Raw genomic sequence first — 14,585 nt, forward strand, 5'->3', positions numbered from 1 at the left:
TATCAATTGCAATCTGATACAAACATAAAGTATGAAAAGTGTAATTTACCCTAATCTTAATCATTAAAAACAAGATCAAGACTCCATAATTCTTTCTACACTCATGTTAAGAAAGAGAAATTTAATTAAACTTGGCTTGCTGTTAAGAAAGAGAAATTTAATTAAACTTAAAAAGAAGCCGAAACTAATTCAATGTTTGTGTGACTCACTCATGTCATAATCTTTCCTATTCTCAACTTGTGCTCTTTTTAAATGCTCTTGGATCATAAATCACAAACTCCCCACGCGGCAGCTTCCCGCGCGTGAGCACACCATTTTCACTTTTCTTCAAAGAAACATGTCTGTCTAGCTAGCAGATATGTATGACCTCCACTCACAATCAATCACAGAGAAGAGAGAGAGAGAGAGAGCATCCCCCTTCATTTCTTTTCACACAAAAAAAAATTAATAATCTTTTTCTTCTGCAACTTTCCAAAAACTTTTTCCTCTTCTTCAAGATCCTGAAACTCTTCATTCAACACTCAAATAACCTTTTCCTCTTCTTCTTTCTTAACCGACAAATCGATATTGATTCATATTCATCACTCTTCACGAAGACCTTTTGCGGTAATGCACTTGTTTTTATAATTAGGATTTGTGTTTAATTGCAGTTAGATCTGTGTATTTGTTGTTAATTACTTGAGATTGTCTGTTTGGATCTGGTTTTTAGTTACTAATTGGTTTTTGGAGCACAACAAGTAGAGGGGAGGAGAGGAGACCTAGCTTGATTTGAACACTGAACTGATCTGGTTAACAGGCATAGTTTCGTGATATAATATATCGCGTGAATTTAGGACCAACTGCTTCTAAAACTGAATTGTTTACCAAATACTTGTCTCACATCACATCTCGTGTTTTTTCTTGCCATTCATTATGGATACCTAGACGAAGACAGACCCGTGGCTGCATAAAAACCTTTGCAATCATCTTATTATTGTATTTTGAGCTTTTAATTGCTATATATTAAGATCATTCAAAAGTGTAGTCATTCTTTGCTCTGTTTCTTATTGTATGAATGATGAGATCTTGAATCTCTGCTTGCTTGCTTGCTTGTAGTTTCCCCGACTTACCTTATCTTTATCTTTGATTATCAACCTGTTAAGTTTGGAACATTTAATGATTGTTAACACATAACTCATTTAATGCACATTAACATTAGGTTTTTGTCTAAAAAAGAAAATAATAATTAATTTAATCTCTTAACATTGGGTTAACATGTTAACACATAACTCATTTAATGCACTTTAACACAAGGAGAGCGTGGTTTCCAATGTTAGTTAACATGCCATGTCATTGTTAACACTCTAGATGTTAGACTACACCACATGGCCTTAGTCACAGAAAGGTTTACAAAACTGTTTGTTACAAACTGTTCTATTTTACTCAACATATCACTAACTTTTTTGTTTAATCAGTTGTTTGGTTAATTAGACCATTCGGTGTGGAGGACGCGTTAGAAAAGTGGCGTGGTGCAAAAAAGGGAGGAGTGGGACGGGGCGTGAAAGGGTGGCTTTGTTCGACACGTGGCACACACTTTTTATTATTTTATATTTGAAATTATATAAAATCTATTAAATTTAAATAAAAAACATTAATATTAATTGCATCCATTCACACGCATCCACGTCGTCTCCCACCATGCCCTCCACGCCTGTGAAATTCTTGCCGCTCCTTCAACAGCGCCGGCCTTCACCTCGTATCCGGGATGGTGTGCCCGGTGTGGAATGGCTGCACGCCACTTTTCCACGCCCACACCGTATAGTCTTAGTTGGCTAACTCTTTTGTGTAGTTATTTTCTTCCAAAGATAAGTTGCATACAATCTAATTCAATCTGAAAATTGATGGAAACCAAATCTGTTTTTTGAGATATACATTTGTGGTTATTTTCAGATAGGAATTAAATGTAATCTAGTATTCTTGTATATTGGATAGTAGATTACTCCTCCCTTGTTATTAGGTTATTATGAAGCCTTCTTGATGTTCTTTCTCCTTTTTTTTTCCACGTACTGTTTATTTAACTTGTAACTTTGGCTGCGTTATTTTGTTGCATGTTTTTTTTTTTTAAATTTCCCACCTCACATTATGACTTGTTTATTTTTTTTACCAGAATCAAGGGAGCGGATTTGGTCAATCAAACTATGGTGGGGCTGCTTTTTATATGCCAGTAAGATTCTTCATTTGAGTATCATTTCCATTTCTTGTCTTTAGTGTTTTAATCTTTTTCTAACTAAGTAATTACGCAATGGTACATAATCACATAGTGTATACAAAATCATGTTACATTATTATTGTTCTGAATATAAGGCATATATGTAATTACATAATGCTATGTAATAACATAATCATATAATGGTATGTAATCACGGAATTCTTTTACTTTTTTCATATTAAAAAAAAACTATACGAATACCATATCAAATTGAAGAAAAAAATGTTCGCTTTTATGGTGTATTTTTTTTTTTAAATAGTAACGTATGAAAAATTTATAACCGTTTAATAATCGTGAGGGTTGAGGTTAGTTTAAAAATCAATAATTGTGCCTATATTTTTATTTTTGTTGGTCATTTCACAAATTTGTTTTTGTTATGTGATCGTAAGGTTTTAGAGCAATTAATCTTAATCATTGAAAACAAGATCAAGACTCCACAATTCTTCCTACACTCTGCTAAATATTTTTCAGGTGCATATGCATATTGGCTTGCTGTTAAAAAAAAAAAGAGAAATTTAATTAGACATCTCAACTTAAAAACAAGCCCAAAACTAATTATTTTGGTACCCTATTCTCAACTTGTGCTATTTTTAAATGCTAGACATATAATTGGATCATAAATCACAAAACCCCCACGCGCCGGCTTCCCGTGCGTGAGAACACCATTTTCACTTTTCTTCTAAGAAACATGTCTAGCTAGCAGATATGTATGACTTCCACACACACCCACTCACGATCACAGAGCATCCATTCATTTCTTTTTAGACAAAAAATTAATAATCTTTTTCTGCAACTTTCCAAAAACTTTTTCCTGTTCTTCACCTCTTCTTCAAGATCATCAACCTTTTCAAGACTTCACAACATTAATCCCCTCAAACTCTTCATTAACATCTCCAACACTCAAATCTAGACCACACCCACATGAGTATGTTCCTTAATTTCACCACACAATGCCATTGGTTCCCAATATCTGTTAAATCATTTAATTCCACATGGGTTTTTAATATTTTCATGTTTGTCTGTTTAATCTTGTTGCAGGTTGAGTTAAGGATCAATGGGTGTTAAGAGATCTGCTATTTACTTGTTGGTGTTGTTTGGGTTTATATTGATCTTTTTTGCTTCAGTTTCTGTTGCTACTAATCCTGCAGATGGTGAGTTGTATTCTTCCTATTAATATTATTATTATTATTATTATTATTATTGTGTATGAGAGAGGATGAACTAGATCTGGCTAATACATAAAGTTTGTAAATAATTTACATTTAATTTTGTTGTTACTGTTGCTGATAGGATTTTGTTTAATTATTCAGTTAGTGCAATTAATAATTTGTATGCTGCACTGGGATATCCTCCTCTTCCGGGATGGACGGCTAGCGCGGGTGATCCGTGTGCCGAGGCGTGGCAAGGCGTTGTGTGTGATGCTACTATGACAAACATTATACAAATGTATGGAAATTGGAAGTGCTTTTGTTTTTGGTTTGGTTTGTGGTAGTTGTGTAAAGTGGTTGTTAGTTTGTGACATTTTTGTAGAACTGTCATTGGTGCTAATTTGGGAGGTGAATTAGGTGATACTCTTGGATCATTTTCTTCTCTCCAAAGCATGTAAGTAAATCCATTGCATTGCATTGCATACGGGTTCATATCATAATTAGCGCGGTAAAAACTTTAGTAAATGATGATATGTTTTGTAGAGATTTGAGCAATAATGCCATTGGGGGTAGCATTCCAACATCTTTTCCTGTTACAATCACAAATATGTAAGATTTATTTAGACATATGTTGTCTACTACTACATTGGTTTGTTAACTGTGGTTGCAGATGCTAAACATATGATAATCTTTACCTTTGGCAGTTTTCTTGCAGATAATAACTTTACTGGAAGCTTGCCAGACACTTTATCATCTTTAACACAATTATCTGCATTGTAAGTTTTATACATTATTATTTGTTAGCTTAGATTAGATTAAAGGTGTTAGGTGGCTAGTTTGCAGGTCGTACACGACACGAACTCAAAAATCGTGTCACATGAACCTGAACAAAAACAGGAATATTCGTGGGTTGACACGAACACGGATGGTTTAACCCGATTATTTTTGGTTTTTAGCATATTAATAATACTAAAGATTATAAAGTTATAACAAAAAAAATACAATGTATAATGTAAAACAATAATGTTTAAGATATAGAAGTTGATGTCCACTTCTCTTTTGATTTTTTAAATTTGGCATAAATTACCAAACCATTTATGATTGTAACATTCAAATACATTTTTAAAAAATATAACCGGGGCAACCCGCAAATCATGTCAATCCAAACCCAACCCATTTAACTAAAAGCGTTTGTGGGTTCAACCTGAAACTGACCCGAACCCTTTTAGACTAAACCCAAGCCCGTGAATTTTATGTTAGATTTGTGTCTTGTCATAAATTCATTTCAACCATTTACTTATTAATCTTGTCATTTTGATCTCAAACGGGTCAGATAAATATGATGGTTAAAATGGAAATGAATTAACTGGGCCGGATCAGTTTGCATTTTGAAAGTCACCCCAAGTTTGTTTAAAGATTTAGATTAATGTCATTAATATGTTTCATTTCTTGCAATTCAGGTCTCTAAATGATAACAACTTGTCTGGCGAAATACCCGATTCGTTTGAAGGCCTAACTGCTTTGGTCAATTTGTAGGTTTCATAACCTGAAAAGAATCACACTCTCTTAGGTCACAGTTTGCAGATATTTTTAATTTTTTTCTTTTGCAGAGATTTATCCAGTAACAGTTTGAGTGGAGAATTACCTTCCTCCTTAGGAAGTTTGTCTTCTTTAACTACCTTGTGAGTAATTATCCTATCACAAACAAGCATTCATGACATCTGTATATCTGGTCAAAATAGCTTCAGGTCAAAACAAACAATTCTTTTTACGGGTCGGGTTGAGTTGACCTGAAATGCTTTTTTCTCAATAAGTAAAAACTCATTATAAATAATTAGCATGCCAAATATGTTTGTAGTAATTTATATTATCTCGGTTATCATTTAACATTTTTCAATGCGTTTGGCCTGTTACAACAGATATAATATAGCTTGATTCAACAAGTAAACGGGTTGATAATGCCACCTCTTTAACATTGATTTTTCAATGTGTGTGTGCAGTCATTTGCAGAACAATCAGCTTTCAGGAACTCTTGATGTTCTACAAGATCTTCCATTGCGTGATCTGTAAGCTTCTCACTCACCTTGCATGTGATGTGAACTTCAACTTTTCATTTACTCCAAATACTAATTTTAGAGAAAATACTTCCAAAAAACAAAATCGGCCTACTTGTTCCATCTGTCTCTCCAATGACATTCTTTACACTATAGAAACAAATGATAATATCTATATACGGGAGGGATCTATGCTAACCCTATATATTGCTAAAACAAGCAAAACAAAATTAATCTTTATTTTTCCAGTATTAAAAAATTGTAAGTATAAATTTAACGTTTACTGCTTCTCACTCATATTTTCTGGAACTCAAAAAAAGATATGAAAAATTAGCTTGTTTGTTCGTTATCTACACATGTGTAAGTCATGTGTAGGTTATATTACCTACACATGTGTTGGTAAACAGTGCAAAATCATAAAAAAAATTATGAATAAATTTGTTTGACGATTTTCTATGTACGTAACCTATATATGTGTATGTAAGAAGTACAAAATTTAATGAACCATTGATTGATTTAGATCTGTTCTTTTTGTTTTTGCAATAATTTAGTGTTCTGTAATAATCTCTACCCTATATGTGTGTGCATAAAACGAAAGAGACTGTTTAATACGAAACCAATTTTAAGTAGAGAATTAGGAGAATCACATTAACAGTTATACATATTGCTTTAAATATGATGCATAAGGTAGTTATGTAACAACTTGCATTTCTTGCCGTTCTTTACTTAAAATAAATTTGTTATGTATTTAATGCGCCCGACGTATCCCATAGTTATTTTTGCAATATAGCATTTTAGAATCATTGATGACATGGATTACTATCCACATGATTTCCTCTATTGTCTCCTTATTGAAGGCCATTATGTAACCATAGTCCAACTCTGCATTCAATATAAGATGAGTTCACTATTTTACAACTCACTTTGCATCTTGTATCTTAACAGAAATATAGAAAATAACCTCTTCAATGGACCCATACCCGACAAACTACTATCCATTCCTGACTTCAAGAAAGACGGGAATCCATTCAATACCACCACTACCAGTGCTCCCCCGCTATCCCCATACCCAAACACACCCCCAACTTCTGGAACACCTTTCTTTCCATCACCTAAACAAACACCCGGTAAACAACCACCGGGTAAACAAGGACCACCACAAGCCAGTGGTCCCTCATCCACACAGGATCACACCTCCACCACCACCACAAAATCTTGGTCTGCTAAAAAGATTGTTTGGGTATCCATTGCATCCGTGTTTGGGCTTATAGTTCTTGTGTTAGCGTGTTTACTATTTTCGCCAAGACGATACCGAAGAAAACGGATCCCAGGTTTGATACCCAAGCGGCATGAGATAGCTCCGGACACGGGTAACAGAGTAAACCATATAGACAATGCACCTTCTACTCAACCAACCAATCAAGTTGATAAAGGTTTTCTTATTATTTATTTTTTTATTCTCTTAACTTTTTTATTGTCTTTTTAGAGGTGTAAATGGGCTCGAGCTCAACTTGGGTTGTTAGGCTAAATGGGCTTGCTATTTATATAACTTTTATCTAGTATATATGTACATAGTAATTATTATTATATATAACTTGATAATAAAAATAATAAATAATGTATATTATGATGAATTTAAAATATATAGGGAAGGGTTAAAATGAGAACTAGGTTGAGTTGTGAGAACTTGAGAACTTTTTGAATTAAACGTTTTTTGAAAAAAAAAATTGACGACAATTTTTTATGTGACATTTAAAAAAAATGTATAGTATACGACTTCTTACGTCGGTGTAAAACATATTTACACCGCGGTAATGTTCTGGAACTGATGACGTCAGCATCCATTTACACCGGTCTAAATCAAACTTGCATGTCGAATAAATGCTGGCTCGTCAATTTTTTATTTGTTTGTTTTTTCACTGATATGTTAGTTAGAGGTTAATCTATGTGTGTGCAAAATTTGGTTGAAAAACTCACACGGGAAGTAGGAGTTCTCGCGGTTCTCACAATTCGGAGGAGTTCTCATCTGAACATAATCCTAAACATATATATATATATATATATATATATATATATATATATATATATATATATATATATATATATATAGGGGGCTGCTAGAATGAAAACCACCCCGAGTTGTAAGAACCGCGAGAACTACACCCCACGGAGCGCCGTTCGCCGCGATTTTTTTTTTACAAGTAGATGTGTGCATTATAAACACGGCCGTAAAAAATCACGGCGAACGGCGCTCCGTGGGGTGTAGTTTTTTACACCTCAAGTTTGGTGTTTTTTAATTTTTTTTCTTTTTTCTTTTTTTTTTCATCAAACTTGAGGTGTAAAAAACTACACCCCACGGAGCGCCGTTCGCCGTGATTTTTTACGGCCGTGTTTATAATGCACACATCTACTTGTAAAAAAAAATCGCGGCGAACGGCGCTCCGTGGGGTGTAGTTCTCACGGTTCTTACAACTCGATGTGGTTTTCATTCTAGCGGCTCCCTATATATATATATATATATATATATATATATAAATCAAATGATTAAATAAATAAAAAGCAATAAACGAGTTGTAGCTCGAAAAAACTATTCATGAGCCGAGCTCGAGCTATAGAAATAAAGCTCTAAACGAGTCAAGCTCAAGGTCGGCTTGGCTCGTTTACACCCCTATTATTTTCTGTACACTGAATCTTTAATTCTTGGAGCTCGAGCTTGAAAAACTACCCATGAGCCGAACTCGAGCTTTAGAAGTAGAGATTGAAACAAGGCGAGAGCTCTGGCTCTGCTCGTTTACACCGCTATTTTTATCTACACTGAATCTTTACTTTCTTGGAGCAGTTCCAAAGGTGCCGCCAAAGGAGGAGAAACAACGATTGCTTTCAGCGCCACCACCACCACCACCGCAACCAAGACCGCCGCCAGGTCCGCGTGTAAATCCACAAACTGATAAGGAGACGAATGTACAAAGACTGGCTGCCATATCAAAGCAGGACAGTATGGAGATAGACATGAGCCGATTCGATATAGATTCATTGCGGCCACCGCCACCGCCGCCACCACCTCCACCGCCACCGCCAGTTGCTATACCAAAACAAATTAACCTGCCTTATGAAAAAGTTATTGTGGAGCCCATTGTGCCTGTTGAAGCAGCAGGACCTTCTACAAAACCTGTTTTGCCTCGTACACACGTCAGATCTTATACGATTGCGTCTCTTCAACAGTATACGAACAGTTTTTCTCAAGATCATCTTATTGGTAATGGAATGCTGGGGAGTGTTTACAGGGCACAGCTTCCAGATGGAAAGGTATGATTTCAATTCGGTTGAGTAATGGGTCAAAATAGTACACAAAAATATGTGGGTTGAAACGGGCCGGGTTGGGTTGGTTGACCTTTGAACACTTTTTTGTCTAAATCTTCTATTTTTCTACCAATAGTATGTGTGTAACATACAACAATCGTACCCAGTAAATTAGTAAAGCACACGGATGGTCCCTGTGGTTTACCAAAATTCTGGATTTGGTCCCTAGTTTTTCAAAAGTACATAGATGGTCCCTGTGGTTTGCAGTACTTTGTAACGCATTTAGTCCCTAGTTTTTCCCAAAACTTCATGGATGCTCCCTATGGTTTGCTCTTTGTAATGCATTTAGTCCCTAAATTGGACATGCCAAAACCTTTAGATTTATTGGCTGGGGACTAAATGCGTTACAAAGAGCAAACCACAGGGACCATCCGTGTACTTTTGGAAAGATAGGGACCAAATCCAAAATTTTGGCAAACCACAAGGACCATCCGTGTACTTCACTCCAGTAAATTCTACAAATAACGAAACTATTGGTATGTTTGAGTTATAAATTATTTAGGAGGTAATATACTAATATGTTTAAAAAAAATTAAAAATATGTTAACCCGTTTGACTAGTTTCCCTTTTATGCTGATTTTGTTGAAGATCTTATTGATAATTTAGTGTGTTAATTATCATTAAAATAATTGTATAGTTTTTTTAATAAAACAGTTTTAGGAGGTTTTCTGCATGATAAATTAAACTTAGAGCGGTTTGACATTTTGACTTTCTTTTTCTTTTGCCCTTTTTTTTTCATTGTAGTAGTTTGACCCGTTAGAGCATTCACATCCAAAGAACCAAATTGTGAGTGTGGTGTTTTTAAAATATAAAAAGTATAAAAAATGGTTGTGAGTGGAGGAGAGAGAAAATGTTACTGTTCATCTGTATATTTGGGGCGACACTGTTCACCCACTATAATTTTTAATATATATTGATAGTGGTTGTGAGTGAAGGAGAGAGAAAAATGTAATGATAAAGGTATAAAAATATTATTTAATTGAAAAGGAGAGAGAAAAAGTATTTGTTTTTAGTGGAAATATATTGATATATGAGTTGTTTTTTAGTGGAATGTATGTATAATTTTAGGGTGCTGGATGTGAATGCTCTTAGAGATAAAAGTTATCCTGAAACATTTTTGTGTTAGTGTTATAGATCTTTATTAATATTTTGCGTCAAATATGTGTACAAAAATCGTATTATTTCACTAATTGTATAATTCTTTTGAATAAAATGATTTAGGAAATTTCTGCATTAAAAATTAAAAAATTACTTTCAACCAGTTTTTGAATAAAATAATTTTTGGAGGTTTTATTCAATTATGCGTAATATTTACATTTTGAGTGGATTACGATCCGTTTGACTCATTGACCTTTTTCTAACTTGCTGACCTTTTATTTGACCCGTTTGACCTGTTATTTGAAGCTGCAAAACTCATGTATTCTGTGTTTCTATATAGTTGCTTGCTGTGAAGAAATTGGACAAAAGGGTAATTAGTCAACTAAAGGAGGAAGAGTTCATTGAGCTTGTTAATAATCTCGATAAAATTCGACACGCGAATGTTGTTGAGCTCATGGGCTACTGTTCCGAGCACAGTCAAAGATTACTAATTTTCGAGTATTGCAGTAGTGGGACCCTTCAGGATGCACTACACGCGGACGATGATTATAAAAAGAAATTTTCATGGAATGCACGCATACGAATGGCACTTGGAGCCGCAAGAGCCTTAGAGTAAGTCAAATATTAATATTGTAACCAGATGTAGCAAATTCGGACACAACACGAAAATAATCAGGTTTTGGGTTGTTGTATGCAACCTGTTTATAAACGGGTCGTGTTCGGGTTGTCATGTTTTTACCTGCTTAATTAGGCAAGTTGACCCGCTAACCCATTTATTATAACCCACCAACCCTTTCAACACGTTTACAACCCGTTTGAGTTGTTTAGATGAATGGGTTAGCTAAACCTAAACGATGTAAAGATGTTGTATATTGATGTGTATAATAATGGAGATTACAAGGATATAAATAGAATACATAATTATACACTAATACCCTCTAAGTGTGAGGTTCATTGCGGAACACTTAAAAAGTGGGGAACAGCAGGGAACCGACTCTAACGAACTCCGATTGGACTCATTCCAGCGGCGTTGGAACCGGCTCGTCGAACCCTAACTAGGATCTCTTAACCCTGAACCCTAGATCATAACCCCTAAACCCTAAATATATTAGGGTTTGGCTTTTAGGGTTTAGCTTTAGGGTTTAGCCTTAGGGTTTAGCTTTAGGGTTTAGATTTAGGGTTTAGGGTTTAGCTTTAGGGTTTAGGGTTTAGCTTTAGGGTTTAGTTTTAGGGTTTAGCTTTAGGTTTAGCCTTTAGGGTTTAGCTTTTAGGGTTTATAGTTTAGATTTTACGGTTTAGCTTAGGTTTTAGCCTTATTTTTTTAGCTTTAGGGTTTCAAGTTTGGGAGTTAGGATTTAGGGTTTAGGGTTAAAAGATCTTAGTTAGGGTTCGACGAGACGGTTCCAACGCCGCTGGAATGAGTCCAATCGGAGTTCATTTGGGTCGGTTCCCCGCTGTTCCCCACTTTTTTAGTGTTCCTCAATGAACCTTCCCCTACCCTCTAATGTATAAATATGTCTAATACTGTCTAATAGGGTTAAACGGGTCGTGTACGGTTTACTTTTTGTTAATTGTTTCCGGATAAGGGTTGATATCTTTGACAACATGAATAAATAATACATGGGTCGTGTTTGGGTTCAAACATTGATACGTTTAAAATTAAAAAATATGTACATATTGTTTTTAAATTCATTTGATATATTAGCACCCTTTTTATTTTTCTTTTTTCTCGCTTGTGAATTAGATATCTACATGAGTTCTGCGACCCACCGATAATTCACAGAAACTTCAAATCTGCAAATGTTCTTCTCGACGATGATCTTTCTGTGCGTGTATCTGATTGCGGTTTGGCTCCGTTAATAACCCGTGGCTCAGTGAGTCAGGTAAGTCGTCTCATTTATGGGTCCTGCCTATCTGATGTGGCAATAACTATCTAAAAATCTTAACTTTACCACACAGTTGTCAGGACACCTTCTATCAACCTTCGGTTATGGAGCCCCTGAATTCGAGTCAGGAATCTATACCTCTATGAGTGATGTGTACAGTTTTGGAGTAGTGATGCTAGAATTGTTAACGGGCCGGATGTCTTACGACAGGTAAATCGTAAACAACATAATAAATATATAAATTATTTTAATTACTTTTTTTTTGTTAATTACTTGTAGTACAAGGCACCGTGGGGAGCAGCTACTTGTGCGGTGGGCCGTACCTCAACTTCATGATATCGATGCATTGTCAAGGATGGTTGATCCGTCTCTCAATGGAGAATACCCCGTCAAATCGTTATCAAATTTTGCAGATATTATATTGCGTTGTGTTCAGGTTTGTTCGACGATTATTGTAATGATATTGTTTTTCTAATCATATTTAGCCCATTATTAATGTATAAAATATATATATTTTGTTTTTGCAGGGGGAACCAGAGTTTAGGCCACCGATGTCAGAAGTGGTGCAGGATTTGATTCAAATGATAAGGAGAGAGGCTTCTGTTAGATCAGATAGGGGTTGATTCATTGATTGATAATGATGCTAGGAATAGTTTTCTGGTGAAGAGTCGATGATCATCGTCAAAAGTCAAAGTCAAATGTGCCAAGATTTTGTTGAAATCTTGTGGAAATAAAAGTGAAATCTTGAATGCACATGACTGTTTACTGTTGTACGTAGGTATGGTCCTACCAATTCTTAAGGTTAAAATGGTAAATTCCTAACTCCCATTATTTATGTAATTGTTGGTTCTTCATATGATGACAATGTATTGCTTTTGATTATTCTAATAAAATTTTTGTTGGATTTTCCTTTTTACCAAATCATATATAACTAAGTTCATGTTTTATGCACATATCTAACTCGAACTTGACTCGATGAGTGCAACTCCATGAGTTGGCTTGAGTTAAATTCTAGCTTGGATAGATAACTTGATAATAGCTAATATAATGGAATTTTCATTCATCTCTGATTGTTATTATTTGTAAAGAGTTTCATGCATATAGATTAGTCAAGTACTCGAGCTGCATTAACAGATTGTGACATTCAAGTTGTGCAAACATAGGTAGTTACCTATCCCTGCTTTCCAAATTCACCAAGTTTGAAGCCTAACACAATGCTATCAACTCGTTCAAATTAGACATGTTTGACATTTTAACGCAAAACCGTATAAAATTTTTCTGAAAACTGTTTTTACCAAATTATAACTTTGGATTCATCTCGAAATTTTACGAATTCAATGATATATAATGTCGAAAACCTTTTTCGGGTCTTATATGATTCTGTTGTCCGAGATGGTCAAAGATAGTCCGAGATGAACAACTTCTGATCCAAGATGAATTCTTCTGATCCGAGATGGTTATAGATGGTTCGAGATTAACCACTGTTGATCCGAGATGAATTGTTTTGATCCGAGATGAACAGCCTTTCAATCCGAGATGAACACTGTTATTCGAGATCCTCAGGAGATGATCCGAGATCCTTCAGTTTCAATACGAGATGCAAGTTTTCTGGTCCGAGATGCAAAGCCTTTTGATCTGAGATGATCAGAGATGCAAGATTTCTATCCGAGATGGATCGAAATGCTTGTTATTTATCCGAGATCAGTAGTAGGACGCTAAACCAGTCGTCAAAACTTCGAAACCAGCCTCCAAAAAAGTCCAAAAGCCATTTTTTTTGCAGAAAACGATTCTGAACCAAGCCAATCAAGAGCCTAACGCTCTGATACCAATTGTAGGTCCCCTAATCCGTATGGATCGTCACAGAATCGTCGATCCAACCTAGAGTGCGGAATCCTCTAGATCAGATTTTAACATAAACGAGTAGAAACAGAAATCACTGTAAACCCGATCTTTATTGATTATCTTCAAACGATTACAATCAATCTAGATCTCCAAATTCGTCCAAGCCTCTTGCTATTACGAATTATCTCTCTAAAATGCTTAAGGTGATTAAGGTGATTAACCTAAACCCTAATGCTAAGCTTTGTTTATATAGGACAACTTTGCACATGGGTTAGGTCATGGGCTAGGCCCATTTCGCCTACCATTCCCCTAATAAGGGTTTGGTTTGGCCCAATCACTCTTAATTAACTAATACAAAGCTAAACCCGCTAACTGTTTATCGTTTTACTAATTACAAGATATCCAAAGACCAAATCTAAAAGTTGTTTTCACAAATATGCACTAACAACATAAAAGAAAAATCATTAAACTAAAGATTACACTAAGATTTAAACTACTTAACTAATGGATAGTCCATGGAATGCCTCCATGGTGCGCCATGTTTATAAGGGTGCTTGGCTAGACCCAAAGTCGGTCAAATGTTACCTGAGCGGGATGACTCGCATCCCGAGTTGCATCATTCAAGAACGTAGTCTAAGCTCAAGTCTATTGTCTTGATGTAGTTGACCGTATCATCCTCTGCTCGTTGTCGTACTTCAAACTTGATCTCCTTGTCACCAACCCTCAATGTTAATCATCGCTCATATCCACCATAGCCCGTGCGACGACAAGGAAGGGTCTTCTTAATATGAGTGAGATTTTGATGTCTTCTTCCATGTCTAAGATTACAAAGTCAGTTGGGAAACAAATTTATCGACCTTTACAAATAGATTTTCTACGACACCTTGAGGGTATTTTACAAACCTATCCGTAAGTTGTATGCTCATCCTTGTAGGGTGTGGCTTGCCTA

General features: G+C 35.4%; 1 protein-coding gene across 3 annotated transcripts; it reads left to right on the forward strand.

Annotated features, from left to right (window-relative positions):
- Positions 1 to 531: 531 nt before the first annotated feature.
- Positions 532 to 12,710, forward strand: LOC110883759 (protein STRUBBELIG-RECEPTOR FAMILY 3). Of its 3 annotated transcripts, XM_022131400.2 has the most exons (17): positions 532 to 606; positions 2,147 to 2,203; positions 3,287 to 3,399; positions 3,559 to 3,694; positions 3,779 to 3,850; positions 3,940 to 4,005; positions 4,101 to 4,172; positions 4,857 to 4,928; positions 5,007 to 5,078; positions 5,397 to 5,462; positions 6,396 to 6,883; positions 8,290 to 8,756; positions 10,249 to 10,520; positions 11,653 to 11,791; positions 11,868 to 12,004; positions 12,074 to 12,230; positions 12,322 to 12,710. In XM_022131400.2, exons 3-17 carry the CDS (start codon positions 3,303 to 3,305, stop codon positions 12,415 to 12,417), a joined length of 2,409 nt encoding a protein of 802 aa, XP_021987092.1. In that variant the 5' UTR covers positions 532 to 606; positions 2,147 to 2,203; positions 3,287 to 3,302; the 3' UTR covers positions 12,418 to 12,710. The 3 variants fall into 3 exon arrangements, with proteins under 3 accessions (XP_021987092.1, XP_021987091.1, XP_021987093.1); XM_022131399.2 differs by lacking the exons at positions 532 to 606; positions 2,147 to 2,203 and adding an exon at positions 2,885 to 3,173; XM_022131401.2 differs by lacking the exons at positions 532 to 606; positions 2,147 to 2,203 and adding an exon at positions 2,886 to 3,173 and having other exon boundaries at positions 4,112 to 4,172.
- The last annotated feature ends 1,875 nt before the right edge of the window (positions 12,711 to 14,585 follow it).

The sequence above is a fragment of the Helianthus annuus genome, chromosome 10, assembly GCF_002127325.2.
Source record: "Helianthus annuus cultivar XRQ/B chromosome 10, HanXRQr2.0-SUNRISE, whole genome shotgun sequence".
NCBI classification, from domain to species: domain Eukaryota; kingdom Viridiplantae; phylum Streptophyta; class Magnoliopsida; order Asterales; family Asteraceae; genus Helianthus; species Helianthus annuus.

Excerpts from the sequence above, each read along its gene's own strand:
- LOC110883759 (XM_022131400.2), top strand. The coding sequence starts at position 3,303 with ATGGGTGTTAAGAGATCTGCTATTTACTTGTTGGTGTTGTTTGGGTTT. Across the intron at positions 3,695-3,778 it reads ATGACAAACATTATACAAAT|AACTGTCATTGGTGCTAATT; the intron begins GTATGGAAATTG and ends ACATTTTTGTAG. Across the intron at positions 8,757-10,248 it reads CACAGCTTCCAGATGGAAAG|TTGCTTGCTGTGAAGAAATT; the intron begins GTATGATTTCAA and ends GTTTCTATATAG.